Source organism: Colobus angolensis, unplaced genomic scaffold (assembly GCF_000951035.1).
Source record: "Colobus angolensis palliatus isolate OR3802 unplaced genomic scaffold, Cang.pa_1.0 Scaffold252, whole genome shotgun sequence".
Taxonomy (NCBI): Eukaryota; Metazoa; Chordata; class Mammalia; order Primates; family Cercopithecidae; genus Colobus; species Colobus angolensis.
The window spans coordinates 1,561,923-1,583,402 of record NW_012115733.1 but is presented as its reverse complement, the minus strand read 5'-3'; the positions used below and the strand labels follow the sequence as shown (position 1 = coordinate 1,583,402).

Below are 21,480 nucleotides of genomic sequence, written 5' to 3'. Positions count from 1 at the left end.
GATGGTCTTGATCTCCTGACCTCGTGATCCGCCCGTCTCGGCCTCCCAAAGTGCTGGGATTACAGGCTTGAGCCACCGCGCCCGGCCAAGCTTGCACGTAATTTTTATCCTAAATTTTAAAAATTGTATTTAATGATTTATCTTCCTATAGTAAATAGTCGAAAAGGATCCTTACAGCAAAAAGGGATATAGATGCCTCCGAAGAGAGGTGAAAACAAACTTGGAGGAAGGTGGCAAAATAAATGTCAAAGATCTTCCTGTCCCATCTCATTTCTCTTTTATAGTTTTTTCCTTAATGCAGGATATTCATAACAAAGAAAAGTAAATGGTTTTCTGTTAAAGGAATAAAAGAAAAAAATCTCAGAGCCCTAGTGTTTACTGAGTTTACAAAGTAAACTCCTTGTGATTATTGCTCTTGTGCAACCATAAAACCAAAGTAAACTTATGCTTTCAATTCCAACAAAACCACAAGACCAGTTAAATTCAAACTGGGGACATTAACTTAATGTGATAGGTAATAGATGGTACTTATGGCTATAGCACAGGTTCTTTTGAATTTAGCAAGAGGATTTCCCCACTTCTCTCTTTTTGAAGTACTGTGAAAACTTCTCAGAGAGACCTGGCAAGGTCATTTGCCTTTAACTTGTTGCTGTGTATCATTTAAATTAGGGAATCACAATTTCTGGTTTGTAGAAGGGCCACATGGAGAGCTTATTTAAAAAAATAGGTGTCCAACCCCAGAGATTCTCAGTAGGTGGTTCTCTGGTGAGTCACTTCTTCAACCCGCAATAGATATTATTATTTTTTTTCTTTCTTACTATTTCTGCTTGGACTCCAGATTTGAAATGTGATTTTTTAAGCTGCCCCATTCTCTCCCAAGTTCATGATTTCCTCCTCCTAGAACCCAGCAAATGTCTTGAGTAGTCAGATGGAGATTGCCTTTCATTCTTAAGCCTTTCCAGCTCCTGACTGGTTTTCTCACGACCACCTGAACCCAGGAGTCAGGTTGTCCCAAGTACAGGTTTTGAGAAATTCCTTCTTAATCCTTGGATATTTGGTGATCCCACTGAGTTTTCTTGCCACAACTCGAAAAGTTGATCACTATAAAGCATTTCATGTTTTTCATAAGATTTCTGCCATTTGGGAACATATACGCATATTCTTTTTATCGTTATGTATCAATTCATCAGGCAGGCTTTAGAATTTCTGCCATCTGTAATTTACCAGTTTGTCATCAGTCGCATATTCAACAGATTATGAGATTCAACAGATTCAACAGATTATGAGAGTCACCTGTGATATGACAAGTGCACACTTCCTTTTATATTAATGGTTGCATCTGAGGCAAATGATGCCAATTAGTAATCCAAAACCAGTTAAATTGTGTTTATCAAATAGCCCAAGGGGGCTTTTTTTTTTTTGCATTAACTGTTCATTATCAGAAGGGAAACAGTGTCACAGGGAAAAATGTAACTGTTCCTTTTCAGTACTGAAATTGGAAACTTAGAGTCACATTTTAAAAAATGCTTTTGAAATTTTCAGAATAATTGATTGTGATGTTACTGTAGATAAGGTGGGGTAACTAAGTTGTTATTTCAAAGATAAGAAATAGAGGTACAGAGAAAGGGGAGGTACCAGTGACAAAACTGACAGAATGTTGATTTTTAAAATGTAGGCCCTGAAGGGTTAAATTGTCAAGTCTAGGACTTACAAGATAAAACTTTCTGCACCTCCTGATAGCCTTGATGTTACCAGCAGGTTTTTGAAAATGAAAAGAGATACATTGTTGCTATCACTTAGTATCTGTGACCACTGTACAATTAGAGGTTTGTGGGATTAAGTCTGGGAATTTGCCTGACCTGAACCACAGCCCCCAGGTATTAAGCCTCAGTTTGTACTTTTATCACTCAAATAAGCCTGTGTTTGTTTATTATTTGAAAAACATTGAAACTATTTGCTGCGAGTCAAGAGATTGTCCTTGGAATATCTGATGTCCAGGACAGAAAGATACCACTGCAATAAGCAAAACAAGTTGATGCTGGTAAGAAATGAGCAGCTTGGGCGGAAGCTCTGAATAAGGGACTTGTGGGCATTACAATACTGTAGATGAAGGTGGGGTTTCAGTAAGCCTCAAAGTTGTTAGTGAAACTGGTTGAGCTAAAGATTATGTGAAAAGTAGCTCTAAATTGGTCTCTATTCTCCAGTGATTTGTCTTTGTATTTCTTTGTTGAACAGTTTTTAAGTAAAAAAAGGGTGTGCCGGGCGCGGTGGCTCACGCCTGTAATCCCAGCACTTTGGGAGGCCAAGACGGGCGGATCACTAGGTCAGGAGATCGAGACCATCCTGGCTAACTCGGTGAAACCCCGTCTCTACTAAAAAAATACAAAAAAAGTAGCCGGGCGAGGTGGCCGGCGCCTGTAGTCCCAGCTACTCAGGAGGCTGAGGCAGGAGAATGGCGTAAACCCGGGAGGCGGAGCTTGCAGTGAGCTGAGATCCGGCCACTGCACTCCAGCCTGGGCGACAGAGCCAGACTCCGTCTCAAAAAAAAAAAAAAAGAAAAGAAAAAAAGGAAAAAGAGTGTGTGTAGAGTGTACCAATGTTTTCTCATTTTCCTCTAGATTACCAATAAAAGCAAAGAGTCAACATGGGCCTTAATTCACAGTGTGAGTGATGCTTTTTCCGGCTGGTTGTTGATGCTCCTTATTGGGCTTTTATCAGGTATGGTAAACTGTTAGTTTTCAAAACAAATCTCCTAAAATTGTGGTATGTCTCTCCCGTAAGTCCTGAGCTGAGTCGGGTACTGTGTTTTCCTATTTTTCTACCTTAAATGAATTGCTGGTGAACCTTGTAGAAGCTTGATGTCCCCATCTGTAAAGGGTACTAATACCTGCAATTCTTACCTTAAATAAATCAGGAAATGCATTTAAATGTATTTTGTACACTATAAAATACTGTATCCATTTTAAGGTGATGTTAGCCCTTTGGTGCTTGTTTTGAGGAAGAGCCCTTCTGTTGGAGACAGTTTTTTTTTTTTCTTTCTTAAATGTATACTGCATGGGTTTTAGGAGATAAAATGTGGAAGAGGACTTCCTGAGACATTTTGTGGGTGTTTCTTAAACATCTACTCTCTCATTTGGTGATGTAGAAAAGCATGTAAGATATGGCTCATATTCCCAAGAAGCTTATGATCTCATTCTTTCACAGTGGCTGGGGGTGGAATGGTGCCACCTTACCCTATAAACTCCATCAATCTCCCCCGCCACTCCAAATAATATACAGTCTCACTAAAAATGGTGTAGTTGCTGTACAAATACAGTTTTCAACCAAGTTCCCAAGAAGGTTTCTCACCCAGTGGAGGAAGCAGAGGGCCAAGGACACTAGATAGAGATGGTAAGAGGTGTGTCCTTATGGCATTAAAGGATAGGGCCTAGGCAAATCTGTAATCTTGAGCTGAAAGAGAAGTTAGGTGGAAACCTGGAGGTGGAAGGTATACAGTGGTAGTTAACAGCGAGTAGATGCTCTAGTTTTAGGCTGCCTGGATTTGAATCCAAGCCCCACCACTTGATAGTTTTGTGGCTTTGAGCAAGTTTCTTAACCCCTGGAAGCCTTAGTTTACTGCTCTGTAAAATGGTGATAATCAAAGTCCCTATGTTAGAAGTTTGCTGTGAGGATTAAATGAGATATAGCACATAATAGCACTTATTAAGCACAGCAACCAGTTGTTAATGTTGCTGCTGCTGCCGTTACCAAGAGAGAATAATTCATGAGCCATGAAGTAGAACATGACTGTAGCAAATGAAGAATGGCTTATCTATAGCTGGGTTTTCAAAAATTGTGTAGGGCAGGGATTGGCAAACTTATGCTGTAAAGAAGCCAGATAGTAAATATTTTAGGATTTGTGGGTCAAGTGTCCTCTGTAGCACCCACTCCATTCTGCTGATGTGGCATGAAAGCAGCCATAGACCATAGGTAAACAAACAAGCCTAGCTGTGACCAGAAAAACTTTATTTGCAAAAATAGGAGATAGGCAGGATTTGGCCCTTGGGCTATAGTTTGCCAACCCATGGCCTGGGGTGTTAACTCTGCCCCTTCTGGCTCTTACAGGAGAGAGAACATGGTCTGGCTGTTTGGAGCTGCCTAATAATAGACTGGGTGGTCTGTAATGCTAAGTATTGCAGAGAGGCTGAGGAAAAGGAAGATGGCTGAGAAAAGATTATATGACCTAGCAGTTAGGAACACAGCAGTTACCTTGAAAAGCCATCTCAGAAAAATATTGGGAGCTAAATCTATTCGGTTGGTGCAAAAGTAATTGCATTATTTTTAATGGCAAAAACCGCAATTGCTTTTGCACCAGCCTAATAGATTTCAAGGGAAGGCAACCACTGTAGAAGTTTTGGTAGTCATAGGAGAGAGAGGAAAGGTAAAGGCTTGAAATTATAACAAGGACAAGGGACAGCATTTTATTCTTCAGGGTACGGGAAACCTAATAAAATTTGTGACCAGAGAAGAAAGAACTGACTCTGGGGAGGAGGAGAGGTAGAAGGAGAAGACAGGATTGAGGGTACCAGTGTTAGGTGAAATAAGACATGCACACATGAAACAACCAGAGAATAAGCCAAACTGTGTAACATCATGGTAATTTTCTGAATCCAGGCAGTAAGAGTTAGAAGGCAGAGAAGATTGTGGACCGGCGTGGCCAAGAGTAGGTGTCAAACAATGTGTTAGATTTGACTAGATTCTTCAAATATGTAAATAACCTGTGTTAACACTTTTAGCACCTACCAAAACATACACATGACATGGCCTCCCGCCTGTTGGAATGTAGGTAGGCATAATATCCTCAAACTTTTAATGTATTTCTTGTCACTAGGTGGTCAGTGAATATTTTTCTTTCCCTTGTACACACAGGGTATTTTGTTTTTAGGCATTGGAGAGCAACAATAGAAGCAGTGTGTCTGAATGCTGGAACAGTCTGGGAATTCAGAGACTGAATTTTATGATGGCTTTACTGTTTCCCTAAAGCATGATTCTGGGCCATTTAATTTCTTTATGCCAGAGTTTCTTCATCTGGAGGACAGAAATGATGAGAAGGCCAGAATCTAAAGTACTATAACTGTCTTAACCCTATCAGTCTGTTAGTCACAGTGCATAAGACCCCAGTTCACGATTCCATTTCCTCATCATTTTCTTTGGTGAATGTTCTGTGTATAATACTGTTTGCTCTTTCTCAGTAAGAAAACTTCAGGATGTTCATGTCCTAGGTTCAGGAGGCTTCAACATGTCTATAGCTTCATCTCACCTTCCATGAACATCACAGTTTGTGCTTGGATAAATTCAGCTCCTTTAGCCTAGAATGCCTTCCTGCCATTACTCAAATTCCCTTGTCCATGGAGCACAATCCTGCTATCAGGGCTTAGCCCTTCTCCCCATAATCTTCGTCAGCTCTCCTCTCTAAGCAATCTCAAATAAACATCATAGAATATTCCTCAATGTTGGGCAATTCACATTTTCTGAATCTTGTATATATATATATATATGAAAATAAAAGAATCTTTAATAAACTTGACTCTTTAGGGATTAGTATTCATAAAGTTGAAGTCAAAATAGTGTTTTTGTCCTCTTAGTTCAGCGTAAAGACAGGCCCACTAGCCCCTTGCTCCCACTCACCCATTTTGCTTTCCCTAAGTCCCTTCTATATAGAAATTCTACAGATGGCAATGTTTAGTGCAGAGATAATAAGTGAAAATCAAGCAAACACACAATGAGAAAGAGGTTACAGGTGGAATGGGGAAGTATGTGCTCATCTGTTGCTTTGATTCCTTTCCCCTCATTTTCTCTGACAAAGCTTATTTTGAGGACCAAAGAACAGTTTCCGAGATTCAGTTTAACTTTGGCCTTTCCCTCCCTCCCCACAAATCAGGTTCATTAGCTGGTTTGATAGACATCTCTGCTCATTGGATGACAGACTTAAAAGAAGGTATATGCACAGGGGGATTCTGGTTTAACCATGAACATTGTTGCTGGAACTCTGATCATGTCACCTTTGAAGAGAGAGACAAATGTCCAGAGTGGAATAGTTGGTCCCAGCTTATCATCAGCACAGATGAGGTAACGTGTAGTGATGTTTTATGAGCCATTGACTTTTATTCTTACATTTATTTTGTTTCTTATACTGTGCTCACAGCAATTGCGGAATCTTCCTTTATTTTCCTTTCCACAGAAAGGGGAACCAGTACCAGCTGCCTTTCTCTGTGGTTTAAGTGCAGCTCTATTTCCATCTCTGCTGATGTGTGGAGTCATTTGACGCTTATGTTTAAAATGGTTTTTTGTTAGCTTTAATAAGCCTGGTGTTTCTTCTTTGGTACTAGTACATAGTGTGACTGAATTTCTCTTTTTCTAATAATTTCAAAAGAAGTGTCAGAGGCAGCCAACAGGTGAGCTATAATTTCTAATGAAGGATGGAGTGGGTTAAAAATGTGTTTATGCATATAGATACAAAAAGTGATTTTCCCTGAGCATTACATTAGAACACTGAAAAAAGTACAATGCATTCCACGTCAAAATAACAGAAACCCAGGAATAAAATTGCCTATCATCCCATTTTGTGATCAGATCAATATTTTAATTTGTCCTTGTCTTCTAGCACTTTTTTTTTTTTCTTGAGACAGGGTCTTTCCCTGTCACCCAGGCTGGAGTACAGTGACACGACCATAGCTCACCGCTACAGCCTCGACCTCCTAGCCTCAAGCAATGCTCCCACCAGTCCTCCTCAGGAGTAGCTGGGACTAAAGGCGTGCACCACCACACCTAGATTATTTACTTATTTATTTATTTATTTTGTAAAAATGGAGTCTTACTGTGTTGCCTAGGCTGGTCTCTAACTCTTTGGCTCAAGTGACCCTCCTGCCTTGGCCTTCCAGAATGCTGAGATTACAGGCATGAGCTACTGTGCTTGGTCTAGCATATGTTTTTTGATGCTAAGGCAACTTTGCTTATTTTTCAGTTCCTTACCTTTCTTTTACCACTCAGTTATATGTTTGATCTCTCCCACTGAAAACAAAAGCACACAAAGCAAAAAAACTCTCAGCTCCCAATTCCACCCTGACTTCCGCCAACAAAGACAGATACCATCTTAGTTCACTACTCATCTATTTTGTTAGTGAGGGAAACAAGACTAGGATGTATGTTTATACTTTTAAACATTTATATTACCCACCTTGGTCTACAAACAATTTGAGGTGGCATGTGCACACACATACACAAACACAAACAGTCCAGGGAAAAGGAGGATAGGAAAAGAATAAAGATAGAAATAGGAGTGTTTGTATACATATATGACTATGCATATTGGCTTAGGTAAAGGGTTCAATAAAAGGGATAGATACATGCTGTATGTTTGAGAGGGTTTAGGTCTATGCTTCTCAAACTAGGGTAAGGTCAGCATGCCAGAGGGTAGGTGAAACCATAGGACAAACGTTATTTGCCTTCCCAGAGCATTACTTTTTTCTGAATATTTGGCATTTTTTTCAAAAATTATGTGTAAATAATCATTTAAAATGGAATGCAAAATTTCATACTTGTTAAGAAAAAACAAAATCTTTCAGCTCCGCTGCCGAGTACCCTGTCCCATACTCTGATGCCTTTGTTTACTCTCTCCTAGATTAGGAGAACTTAGGTAGAAAAGTTTGAGAAGTCCTGCGACTTAGGGTGAGAGAGAGAGAGAGAGTGAGTATTTCCCTTGCTTTTGGGGAGATTCTTTTATTTTAAACATAATTGGCCAGGCATGGTGGTCTATGCCTGTAATCCCAGCTACTCGAGAGGCTGAAGAAGGAGAATCACTTGAACCTGGGAGGCAGAGGTTGCAGTGAGCCGTGATCGTGCCACTGCACTCCAGCCTGGGCGACAGAGAGGGACTCTAACTCAAAAAAAAAAAAATCCTCTCCTCCAAGGACTGAGTGAGGTGTGCCTCATGCCTGGAATCCCAGCACTTTGGGAGTCTGAGGAGGGAGGATCACTTGAGCCCAGGAGTTGGAGACCAGCCCGGCCAACATAGTGAAACCCCATCTCCACTAAAAACACAAAAAATATGCCAGATGTGGTGGTGAGCACCTGTAATCCCAGCTACTCGAGAGGCTGAAGAAGGAGAATCACTTGAACCTGGGAGGCAGAGGTTGCAGTGAGCCGTGATCGTGCCACTGCACTCCAGCCTGGGCGACAGAGAGGGACTCTAACTCAAAAAAAAAAAAATCCTCTCCTCCAAGGACTGAGTGAGGTGTGCCTCATGCCTGGAATCCCAGCACTTTGGGAGTCTGAGGAGGGAGGATCCCTTGGGGCCAGGAGTTTGAGGCCAGCCTGGGCAATATAGCAAGACCCCTGTGTCTAAAAATAAAAAAACTGGGCATGGTAGCAACCACCTATAGTCCCAGCTACTCGGAAGGTGAGGTGGGAGGATTCCCTGAACTCAGGAGATCCAGGCTGTAATGAGCAATGATAGTGCCACTGCACTCCAGCGTGGGCAATGGAATGAGATCCTGTCACACACACACACACACACAAAAGTAATTACAGATTCATAGGAAGTTGCAAAACAGTGTACAAGGAGGTCCTCAGTACCTTTCCCCCGAGCCTTCCCTCCCTCAGTGGCAACAGCTTGCATAACTGTAGTACCATAGCAAAACCAGAAAATTGACATAGGTACAATCCACGGGCTTTATTTCACCAGTTTTACACACATTGATTTATGTATGTATTTGTGTGTGTGTGTGTGTATGCACACACGCATGTAGTTCATTGCAATTTTATCCCATGTGGACATTTGTTTAACCACCACCACAGTCAAGATTTAGAACTGTTCTATCACTGCAGGGCTCCCTCATGCTGCCCCTTTATATGTGTGTAAGTGTTCCAACAGTTACTTTAAAACTGGAGCTTGAGATTTGCTCTGGTGACAAATTTCTCCGGCTCTTCTTTTGATGAATGAAATCCTTCCCTGGGGAAAGAGTCCTCTAGGTTTCATTTTTTGTTTTGTTTTGTTTTTTGAGATGGAGTCTCGCTCTGTCGCCCAGGCTGGAGTGCAGTGGCACGATCTTGGCTCACTGCAAGCTCCGTCTCCCGGATTCACGCCATTCTCCTGCCTCAGCCTCCCGAGTAGCTGGGACTACAGGTGCCCGCCACCACGCCTAGCTAATTTTGTTGTATTTTTAGTAGAGACGGGGTTTCACCATGTTAGCCAGGATGGTCTTGATCTCCTGACCTCGTGATCCACCTGCCTCGGCCTCCTCTAGGTTTTAAGAAGCCTTCTCCAAATGGCAGGAAATTGGCCTCCTGGTCTCTGCCTCTGGCCAGTTTGAGTTACTTTTCCTTTCACTCCTTTACCCTCTATGTTTCCTACCTCTGCAGTCTTCTTCCTCCTTAGCGACATTGGAAAGGCAAAGAAATAGCAATCATGTGTTCCTCTGAGGGCCTAAGATAATGGAAAACCTGTGTCAAATTTACAACTCAGAAAAATCCTGAGCATTCTGGTTCTCTTTGTCTAGGTCAGTGAGTTACTTTAATAGTGTTTTGTGTTTTGAAAAGTCAAAAGTCCATTGAGTTTTGTATTTTATGTAAGTTGAATGAGTTGCAATTCCTAATATTTCTACCAGTAAGCATAACTTCCTAATCAAAATTGCTTTTTTTGTAAGACATGACTATTTGCAGGCCCTTTAATATGGATGAATCTTTCCTGCTGGTCAGAGCTAGATTTCTTTTGTGGCATGCTTCATTTATCACAGGGGAATAGTCTCAAAAAGTATATTCTTTCCATTTTAAAAATAGTTGTTTCCATTTTATTTATTTGTATCTGGTATTGCCAGGGTCCGAAACTTTCTACTTATATGGTTGTTGCTGAGTCTGTGGTACTAAAATTTTCTTGAAGATGTAGTTATATGTGGACTCTAAAAAAGAAAGTTGAGTAAACAGAACCAGAGAGCAGAATGGTGGTTATGTGGGGCATGGAGGAGGAGGAAATGGGGAGAAGTGAGCCAAAGGGTACCAATTTGCAGTAAGGTAGGGTGAATAAGTCTAGAGAGCTAATGTACAGTAGAGTTAATAATGCTGTATACTAAAAATTTGCTAAGAGTAGATTTTAGATGCTCTTAACCTCACATACAAAGAAAGGTAACTATGGAAGGTGATATGCGTGTAAGTTTATTTCAATGTGGTAACAATTTCACTGTGTATGTATATAAAACATCATGTTGTACACCTTAAATACATACAATAAAAAATTTTAAAAAGTAAAGAAAAACCAAACACTCAAAATTTTGTTACTATAAACTATGAGAATTTGACACCAAGGTAGGTAGCCAAAGGTGAATTTAGTGGAACTTTAGATCTGCTCTTCACTTGAAATGTGAAGCCAAGGTTCAGCCATCCCAAAAAAGGGGGAGGAGGTGCTCTTAAGACTCTTGGTAAAATGACATGGAATCGTATATATTTGACTACAAAACCCATCAAAGCACTCATATAGAAAGAGAATTTTGTTTCAAGGTTTTCAGTTTGCTCTTTTCCTTGTTCATCCTTAGAATCCATGGTAAATTTCCTTTGGGTATAGCAAAGCATCTCATTTTCAGTACTAAGTGGCCTAACAGTGTTTCAGTAGTTGACAATTCAGAAAGAAACATCTTGAACAATTTAATCTTGGTGGTTTTTTTTTTTTTGGACTTTTTTTCCTGAAAAAAACATTACTCAGAAGAGCTGCATGTCTCACTGAAGCCATCTAGGCTAAAACAAGCTTCTTTTCCCCCCTGTTCCAGGGAGCCTTTGCCTACATAGTCAATTATTTCATGTACGTCCTCTGGGCTCTCCTGTTTGCCTTCCTTGCCGTATCTCTTGTCAAGGTGTTTGCGCCTTATGCCTGTGGCTCTGGAATCCCTGAGGTGAGTCTGTTAAAATGGTTTATAAATGGTTACAATATGAATACTTTTTGGTTAAAATCTCTTAATATGTATTCCAGCACATACCACAATTTGATGAATGTTAAACGGGATCGGATCCTGAGGCCATTTAAGGCCTAGGTCTTTCCACAAGTCCCTCTCAGCCTGGGCTACCTGGAAATTAAAGGGAGTTGATTCTTAGCCTCCTGAGGGTTCCTGTTGAGCCAGGCGCTGGAAGACCTCCCCTGTTCACTATCCAAAAAGCTTCCAGAGTATATCCCAAGATTCTGAAAAAGCAATGTTATTGTCAGCTTTTTCAGAGCAAAAGAAAGAAAATCATTTGGTACCTTTCCCACAGTATGATTTAGGCTACATGGGGTGGTTAAAACCCTGTTTCTAACTACTTTTGGCTTAGACTGCATGACAGTGACTGAAGACACTGACACTTAGATTACCAGGATGACTTTGCCCTTCCCCGTTTCCTGACCAGGTAATAAGTCACTTTTTTTTTTTTTTTTTTTTTTAAAGCCAGGGAATCAAGACTATACCTAACCTTTAAGGTTGTTTCAGGGACATTAGCCTTGTCTTCTCAAAACATGCCTCTTGGGCTACCACGTTGTAACATGAGGCAAACACCTATCCCTCCCTCACCAGCTCCTCCTTCATATATGCACACTCTCATACTTACAATACATCCTTGTCCAGCTATCACTCCCCTCCCCCTAAAAAGAGGGAGAACATGAAACCTTAAAGAGTTCTTGCTTTCTTCGGCTCCTGGGCTCCCTTCCAAACAGGGATCACTGTAGGTCAAGCATTTATATGTCACTTATTCCAAAGGTACAGTTTCTATAATGAAGTCCAGATTTTTGCTTCTTAACCTTGTTGACTTCCTTAGTCTATATTCAATCTTTCTTTCTTTGACCTGCAGATAAAAACTATCTTGAGTGGTTTCATTATTAGGGGCTATTTGGGTAAGTGGACTCTGGTTATCAAAACCATCACCTTGGTGCTGGCAGTGTCGTCTGGCTTGAGCCTGGGCAAAGAGGGCCCTCTAGTGCACGTGGCTTGCTGCTGTGGGAACATCCTGTGCCACTGCTTCAACAAATACAGGAAGAATGAAGCCAAGCGCAGAGAGGTAATAATGAATGGCCTTAATAGTCTCTTTTTGGTTGTGACCATAAATGATACAGTCTTAGGGGGTGAGAATTTGAGGGTTCTACCAATGTTAATGCAAACACCCTTTGACCCAGCAATTCCACTTGTAGGAATTTATCCTACAGACATCCTAGCATGTGTGTGCACAAAGGTGTATAAGGATAGTGCAGCATCTGTCAACATAGTAAAAAACTGAAGCAACGAAAATGTCCATCAACGGGGAACCGATCTAATAAATACTATTCTGTTCATACTGTAGAATACTTTGCAACCATTAAATGAGACAACCTTATATATATTGACTTGGAATTCTGGCTATGAAACACCATTAGATTTTAAAAGCCAGTTTCTGAATAATGTATATAATATAATTCATATTTTTTTAAAGTGTACATGCACTTATTGATAGAAAATGTCTGGAAAGTGGTTTTACCCCAAACTGGTTTTACTTTTTTTTCTTTGAGACGGGGTCTCACTCTGTCACCCAGACTGCAGTGCAGTGGCATGATCATGGCTCACTGCAGCCTCGACCTCCCTGGGCTCAGATGATCCTCCCACCTCAGCCTCCCAAGTAGCTGAAACTACAGGCACACACCACCATACCCAGCTAATTTTTGTATTTTTTGTAGAGACGGGGTTTCACTATGTTGCCCAGGCTGGTCTCGAACTCCTGCGCTCAAGCCATCCTCCTGCCTCAGTCTCCCAAAGTGCTGGGATTACAGGCATGAGACACCATGCCTGGCCTATGCCAAACTGTTAAAAATGTTTATCTATGGTGAGTGGGAGAGCGAGGGGTAGTGAAGGAGAAGTAAGCATTTTAACTTTTTATTGTATATAATTGTATTCAAGTATATATTGCTTCTCTTACAAAGTAAGTAACAGAAAGAATAGATTTTAAAAGAAGTTGTTTATTGCTATGGAATAGTACATATAAGTACAGTGTATGTTTCAGATGTTGGTTTTTTCACCTTCTATTTCTATCTAACATTATACTTGAATTAGTTTCTCTCTGTATTGGACCTCTCTCTACCTTTTGTTTCAGCCCAGCTAAATTAGTCCCACCACAGCAACTCTGTAGTGGTTGTCATGTTTATGCAGTTGTTAATGTATGCTGTTTTGAGGAGGAAGGACTTTTTTTAAAAAAATGTTCCAAGTCATTGGTTTACTTTTTTCTTGCTATGATTAAGGGCCTAAGAAAATAATGGCTCTTGCTTTATTTTCTTTGAATTACAAAGAAGTCACATATGGAATGGGTCAAGATCAAGGTCATTTCATTTAAAAGGATTTTTCACAAAACAGGAACCTAATGATTTCTTATGAAAACCAAAAAAAAAAATTAACCACAAGACCCAGAAGGAAACTCAAAGATACTGAGATTTCAAATATAGAATAAATTTTGATGGTTCAGTTCAAGGGAGAAAGGTCCTGGCACAGTTAGAAAAGAGAGGAAAGCTAGCAGGAGAGAAGATGGGGAAATATGAATAGATTGTTTAACTAACTGTCATGCAGTAGAGGGACTTAAAGGCAGTGTTAAATTGGTGAGGTTGTTAAATGGGAATGATGTTCAACAGAAGGGAAGAGTTGAAAAAACATTTTTTTTCTAGAAAGGCTTTGTTAGAACAGTTATGAAATTTGAATGAGATTTATAGATCATATAACAGTTATTAGTGTAAATTTCCCATTTTGATCATTGAACTGTGATTATGGAAGAGACTGTCTTTGCTTTTAGGACAAAAAAGCATTTATATCCTAAATGCACTGAAACATTTCAGGGTACATGAGCCTTATATGTGCAACTGACTTTTCTGAGTGAAATTCCAATTCTTCAGAAAAAAATAGAGAATCATAAAACAAATGCAGTAATGGTAGCAATTACAGAATCTACATGAAGATATGTAGGAATTATTTGTGTTGTTCTATCACCTTTTCTGTGTTTGAAATTTTTAAAGAAAATATTATAATGGTTAACAGTGAAGTGGTGATTGTTGCTGGTTTTGCATGGATGAAGGTGAGTTTGAAACTACAGATTGCTGGGGACTTTCATTCCAAAAATTGGCATTTTTGTTCAAATAGTTTCTTTTTTTTTTTTTTTTTGAGACGGAGTCTTGCTCTGTCGCCCAGGCTGGAGTGCAGTGGCCGGATCTCAGCTCACTGCAAGCTCCGCCTCCCGGGTTTACGCCATTCTCCTGCCTCAGCCTCCTGAGTAGCTGGGACTACAGTCGCCCGCCACCTCGCCGGGTTGGTTTTTTTTTTTTTTAGTAGAGACGGGGTTTCACCGTGTTAGCCAGGATGGTCTCGATCTCCTGACCTCGTGATCCACCCGTCTCGGCCTCCCAAAGTGCTGGGATTACAGGCTTGAGCCACCGCGCCCGGCCCTCAAATAGTTTCTAATAAAATAAGAAGGGAATTTGATTTGGCTGTTTCTCTATACAGATGCCATGTATTTCTCCGGCTAGGCTCATATGAATATAGTCATGTCTCAATGACAGGGATACGTTATGAGAAATGCATTGTTAGGAGATTTCCTCACTATGCCAGCATTATAGATTGGACTTACAGAAACTTAGATGGTCTAGCCTACTACACACCTAGGCTTTTATAGCCTATGGCTCTTAGGCTACAAACATGTACAGTATGCGACTATACTGAATACTGTGAGCAATTGCAACACATTGGTAAATATTTGTGCATCTAAACATAGAAAAAGTGCAGTAAAAATATAATTTTATGGGGCCACCATGTTGTATGTGGTCTATCATTGACTGAAACATTGTTATGTGGTGCATGACAGTATTTGAATCTTTTTTTTTTTTTTCTGAGACAAGGTCTCAGTCTGTTGGCCAGGCTGGAATGCAGTAGTGTGATCTCAGTTCACTGCAACCTCCATCACCTGGGCTTGAGCAATTCTTCTGTCTCAGCCTCTCGAGTAGCTAAGACTACAGGCACATACCATTATACCCAGCTAATTTTTAGAATTTTTTTGTAGAGACTGGGTTTTGCCACGTTGCCCAGGCTAGTGTTGAATTCCTGGGCTCAAGTGATCCTCCTGCCTCAGCCTCCTAAAGTGCTGGGATTACAGGCATGAACCACCACAACCGGCTAGTATTTGAATCTTAAATTTACTTTCTAGTACTTATTTAGACTTTCCAGTTATTTTTTCCTGTTGCTTTCATCATCAGTGGCAACCTTTTTTGTCTTATGGCCTTGTCAAAGTGGGCAGATGGTTGAGAGTAAAACAGACTTGAGAAAGAAGGGTGTAGACAGACTCCACTCTGCAATATAAAATTAAAGCAAGCTAGCCACCCCGATTCATTCTTTCTCTTAATTCATCCTAAATGTAGTCACTGAAATCCCCTTTCTCAAGTTGCATGTTGGCTGTCCTCATCTTAAATGAAAGCCATTGTAGCTAGGAATTTCCAAGCCCTTACAGCTAGCACCAGAGACTCCACTCTCTCCTCTCCATCATTTTCCTGAGCCATCCTACTCTCCCAGATAATCCTGTATGCTTATTTTGCCAAGGACCTTTTTATTCTTCAAAACTCATAATTTGGTTCAACTTTCTTTAAAATATTTCTTTACTTCTTCAAATCATCTCTCTCCATAGCAACCAGAATCCAATGAAAGGACTTGGTCCATCTGTCAATTTTGGTTTGTTTGCCATTACTAGTGTTTGTCATGTACATTTTACATGTACACACACACCTACACAGAGGTGGAGGTCTCTAAGTATCACTATTCTCTTTCTCTCTTTATCACTTTTTCCCTTTGGCTCCTTCTTCCTCTCCCACTCTCTCCTAGTCGCTTTCCTTGCCATATCTTAAGTCTTCTCTTAAAAATCTAGTCACCTCCCTATTTCTGTGTCCACAGGTTATTAGGCATGGAGTAGGACACAGGGTATGGGAGACTCTAAATACCTATTGCATGAATACTTGCAGCTGCTGAATAACTGTGAACCAATTGTGACTTCAGTTTTATGTCATTAGAGCCTTCTTGAACATCTCATTTAAAAAGCATTCCTTTACAAAGTGCTATATAAATATATCACTGTAAGTACATCATTTAGATGGTGAACAAATAGGTCTAGAAACTCAAATGCAGTTACTGAATTGGGAGTATGGGAGATGGGGGGCATAGTTTAGAATAAAGCACATGGCTAAATGAATTACAAAGGAAAGGTCCTCTTACCTGGTCAAGCATGTGAACTATGCATGTGTATTCAAAATTCAGCATACAGTGTTTGAATTTTGTTTTTGATGATATGGAGCATATGAAGGTATTTTTAAATGTTCAGTAACTACTAACATTTCTTCTAAAAATGTGATTGAGTGGAGGAAAGCAGCATTATTCTATCACTAATTTTGAGTTTTGGATTGTAGGTCTTGTCGGCTGCAGCAGCAGCTGGTGTCTCTGTAGCCTTTGGAGCACCTATAGGTGGAGTATTATTCAGCCTTGAAGAGGTAACAACTTTTCATTGTACAGCATGTGCATGTTTTTGTGTCAGGAACTTTGTACATTGCAGTGCAATAATTTTGTACATAATGTACAATATCTGTGTATATCCCAGTCCCTGAGTGCTCTCCCCAGCTTGGTGCTTTACCGTGTGACTAGAAATCCAATGGGCAGTTTTCATCCATGAGTTGACTCTCATGTCTGCAGCACAGCTTTTCACCTGAAACAGTTTCTACATATTGACTTAAGTTTGCATTCTCACCTTCTTTCTTCTAGGTCAGCTACTATTTTCCCCTGAAAACATTGTGGCGTTCATTCTTTGCTGCCTTGGTGGCAGCATTCACTCTACGCTCCATCAATCCATTTGGGAATAGCCGCCTGGTACTATTTTATGTGGAGTTTCACACCCCATGGCATCTCTTTGAGCTCGTGCCATTCATTCTGCTGGGCATATTTGGTGGTCTGTGGGGAGCGCTGTTTATCCGCACAAACATTGCCTGGTGTCGGAAACGAAAGACCACCCAATTGGGCAAGTATCCTGTCATAGAGGTACTCGTCGTGACAGCCATCACTGCCATCCTGGCTTTCCCCAATGAATACACTCGGATGAGCACAAGTGAGCTCATTTCTGAGCTGTTTAATGACTGTGGCCTTCTGGACTCTTCCAAGCTCTGTGATTATGAGAACCGTTTCAACACAAGCAAGGGGGGTGAACTGCCTGACAGACCGGCTGGCGTGGGAGTCTACAGTGCAATGTGGCAGCTGGCTTTAACACTCATACTGAAAATTGTCATTACTATATTCACCTTTGGCATGAAGGTGAGGAATTCTTTTGGGACTCAGTGGCTGCATGCGTGGCTGTGGGTTTTGGAGGGCAGAGCTCAAGTATCATACAATCCTGATAGCTCATATGGTGCTTTCAAATCCCCCTCACATTATTCCCCCACCCCTAAAGCCTCTTTTACCCCACATGTTCTCATAATTTGCTAGACAATTGTACCTCTATCTCAAATTGTCTAAGCCTTAAGCTATCCAAATGCCAGCCTCAGTGATGAAATTTTAGGAAAAATGTTTTCTCCTTTTCTGTGGAAAATATATTTTGCCCCTCAAAAACGATGGTGAGGTATTTATTCCAGTACATTTTATATTAAAATGATATCTGGCCAGCACAGTGTTACTCCTTATAGGGTGGCTTTAGAGTTTACCAATAAAGCACAATCTTGATTGAACCAGAGAAATTGCTGGGATTTGACCATTTTGACTGCTAAAATGGCAATTTCCTGTGGTTCAACCCAATATATAGCTAAATATAGTTTTTACAGTTGGTATCAATGTTCAATTGTCAAGAAGTGGGATCCACTTCACAAGTTATCCTTAGTTAAGATTTCAGCTATCAAAAGTGGACATCAGGCTGGCATGTTTTACTTTCAGTACCTGTTACTATTTCCATGTTTCAGAAGAAGCCAGAAAAGAAAATTTGTTGAAGTATTTTCCTCCTCCCTTCTAGGTTTTTGTTTGTTTGTTTTCTTTAGCACCCTAACTACCAAGTTACTTTCCTCTATTCTCTAGAGAAATGGAGATTCAAGCCAGAAGAGATAGCAACTCAGTTTAGGCATTACTGTAATCTCTAAGATGACGCCATCCATCCTCTCAATACGGGCAAGGGATGGAGACCCTGGGAAGTTTTGCAGTGCTTCTTCAGTTAATTTTCACCTCATGCCTGCATTCTTTCACTTAAAGGGAATTTGTAAACCATCAGAACACCAGATTCAAATGCATTCAAAAACCAAACACAGGCTGTTTAAAAAGAATCTGCTGTTTTGGTTGTCCTTATCATCATTTCCCTCTCTCAGTACAGAATATTAAGAATTTACTATAGTATCCTAGGAGTCAAGAAAAACAGTAGGGAGATAGATGAGCTTTCCTTTTTTGGTTAATCATGTAGCCATAGTCATGATCTTATTAAAACTTTTTAATTGTTTAATCTTTCTTGATATTGTTACAAAATAGACTGAAACCTCATATGCTATATCCTTTTTGTGTGAGCAATGGGCTAAGATTCAATATATGAGCATGGTTATGAGCATTCCATTTAAATCCCAGCACCAGTCTTTACTAAATCTTGACCTTGGGTGGGCTACTTAACCTCTCTGAACCTTAGATTCTTTGGCATTTGGGAATAATAATACCTGTCTCCTGGGGTTATAAAGAACCCATGAATCTTGCATGTAGAGCATCCAGCATAGAACATGGTAGGTACTCAATAAACGGTAGTCGTTGTTGATAAGAATTCAAAATTGGTAGAAATGTCTGCACATATGAGAAACTCCATCTATTTTCCTTTTTCTTTGGGAAAGGCCTAATTTCTGCCTCCAGTTCTGTGTTGGTCTGGAGACTTCAGGCTCTTGCCTGATGGACCCCGAATCAGGGTAAGCTTCTTTGCAGTCGTCTTTGCCTGCACGTCCCAGAGAACCCCTAGTCCCTGTAGTGTTACACAAATCTTTACAGCCACTTGCTAGCATAGTGCATAGTTAAATTGTCAATGGCCTGTTTGCTTTGCAGAGGGTCAGTCCTCCAGCCCTTACCATGTGCCAAGCAATCATAATTTCTCACTAACCATCTATTGCTTTCTCTTCGCAGATCCCTTCTGGCCTCTTTATCCCTAGCATGGCTGTTGGTGCTATAGCAGGTCGACTTCTAGGAGTAGGAATGGAACAACTGGCCTATTACCACCAGGAATGGACCGTCTTCAATAGCTGGTGTAGTCAAGGAGCTGATTGCATCACCCCTGGCCTTTATGCAATGGTTGGGGCTGCAGCCTGCTTAGGTGAGTAGTGTTTGCATTAATTTCAAAGAAGTTGCTACCCAGGTGACATACAACAGAAGAGTTTATTAAACACAACTGACTGTAGGAAAATTTAAATGCCCATCACTTTCCAGTTAAGTTTGCCATTTTCCAAGCACATTAAGAAAGCGTCTGATATACAGATGAGGAAACTAAAAAAAATAAAAAATAAAAATCATAATAAAAAAGAGAGGGAATTCTACTCTCTCATACTGGGGAAATAATCAGAAATTTGGACAAAGATATCTGCACAAGAATATCATAGTATAAGAGCAAAAAATTACAATCAACCTAAATTTGCGCATGAAGGACTGGTTAAATGAATTATGGTACCTCCATATGATGTTATACAATGCAGCCTTTAAATATGATGTTAATATGTTTAACATCTTAAAATATAATGTAAATATGTTTAACATCTTAACATATGATGATATATAAATTTATAATAATATGCAAAATGTTCCCAACATAAAGTAGAGGGGGAAACATGGCAGAAAATTAAACATATAATGTGAGCTCACTTATTTAAAAACGTATGTTTTTGCATAGAAAAAAACATGAAAAAGTCATTCAAAATTTTTACTCTGCTTATTTATCAGCAGCGAGCTAATAGATAGTGACTTTCTTTTATATTTTCTGGATTTTCCACAGTGGGCATGTATTTTCTAATTAGGGAAAAGAAGCAACAGAAAAATGAAAGAACAAAGAAACAAGAAGGCATCTTGGACTGGACATGGTAGCTCACACCTGTAATCCTAGCTACTTAGGAAGCAGAGGTGGGAGGATCGCTTGAGGTTAGGAGATTGAGACCAGCCTAGGCAACATAGTGAAACCCCAACTCTACAAAAAATAAAAAGTTAATTAGGTGTGGTGGCACGTGCCTATAGTCTCAGCTACTCAGGAGGTTGAGGTGGGAGGATCACTTAAGCCTGGGAGATGGAGGTTGCAATTAATAGTGATAACGCCGGTGCACTCTAGCCTGGGTGACAGAGCACAAAACCCGTCTTGAAAAAAGAAAGAGGAAAAAAAAAAAAAAAGAGAAAGAAAAACAGAAGGCTTCTTGTAGATGTTATTTTGAAAACTCTGAATCGTGTCCATTGTAACCTTGCTTTCTTGCGATCTCTGGAGTCTGCACAGTTGTAGGTGAGACCTCATTGTTTCTGGTAGGTCAGCTTTTCCTGGAAAGGCCACAATTGTAAGAATCCTGTATTTTGCCTGCCTGAGTAGACTATGTCTATTTCTTTGCAGGTGGGGTGACTCGGATGACTGTGTCTCTTGTTGTCATAATGTTTGAACTGACTGGTGGCTTAGAATACATCGTGCCTCTGATGGCTGCAGCCATGACAAGCAAGTGGGTGGCAGATGCTCTTGGGCGGGAGGGCATCTATGATGCCCACATCCGTCTCAATGGATACCCCTTTCTTGAAGCCAAAGAAGAGTTTGCTCATAAGACCCTGGCAATGGATGTGATGAAACCCCGGAGAAATGATCCTTTGTTGACTGTCCTTACTCAGGACAGTATGACTGTGGAGGATGTAGAGACCATAATCAGTGAAACCACTTACAGTGGCTTCCCAGTGGTGGTATCCCGGGAGTCCCAAAGACTTGTGGGCTTTGTCCTCCGAAGAGATCTCATTATTTCAATTGGTAAGGATTTCAGAAAGGGGATAGTGGAATCCACTGTGGAACTCAATATATATGCATGAAATGGGGGAAGACAGGGAAGAGGGGACTGGTTAGGAGCCAGAAGGATAGAACTAGCATGTCCATCTTCAATTTACTTTTTCTTCCTGTTTGAATAGAAAATGCTCGAAAGAAACAGGATGGGGTTGTTAGCACTTCCATCATTTATTTTACGGAGCATTCTCCTCCATTGCCACCATACACTCCACCCACTCTAAAGCTTCGGAACATCCTGGATCTCAGCCCCTTCACTGTGACTGACCTTACACCCATGGAGATCGTAGTGGATATTTTCCGAAAGCTGGGACTGCGGCAGTGCCTGGTTACACACAACGGGTAAGAAGTCTTGAGTGAAGGCAAATTGGATTGTGGGAGAAAAGAGAATGCAGAGAGAGAAAGAAGTAGAACCCAGTTTAAATGAACATTAGT

At 40.5% G+C, this 21,480-nt stretch overlaps 1 protein-coding gene across 3 annotated transcripts in view; it reads left to right on the top strand.

The window, feature by feature from the left end:
* The window catches only part of CLCN5 (chloride channel, voltage-sensitive 5), a 167,627-nt gene that overhangs the window by 137,909 nt on the left and 8,238 nt on the right, over positions 1-21,480 (top strand). For all 3 annotated transcript variants that reach the window (XM_011946640.1, XM_011946641.1, XM_011946642.1), the window contains 9 exons: positions 2,619-2,718; positions 5,921-6,108; positions 10,797-10,919; positions 11,845-12,051; positions 16,448-16,528; positions 16,797-17,339; positions 19,161-19,347; positions 20,617-21,015; positions 21,171-21,387. In XM_011946640.1, coding sequence (XP_011802030.1) covers positions 2,619-2,718; positions 5,921-6,108; positions 10,797-10,919; positions 11,845-12,051; positions 16,448-16,528; positions 16,797-17,339; positions 19,161-19,347; positions 20,617-21,015; positions 21,171-21,387 — 2,045 coding nt within the window. The remainder of the gene's footprint in view (positions 1-2,618; positions 2,719-5,920; positions 6,109-10,796; positions 10,920-11,844; positions 12,052-16,447; positions 16,529-16,796; positions 17,340-19,160; positions 19,348-20,616; positions 21,016-21,170; positions 21,388-21,480) is intronic.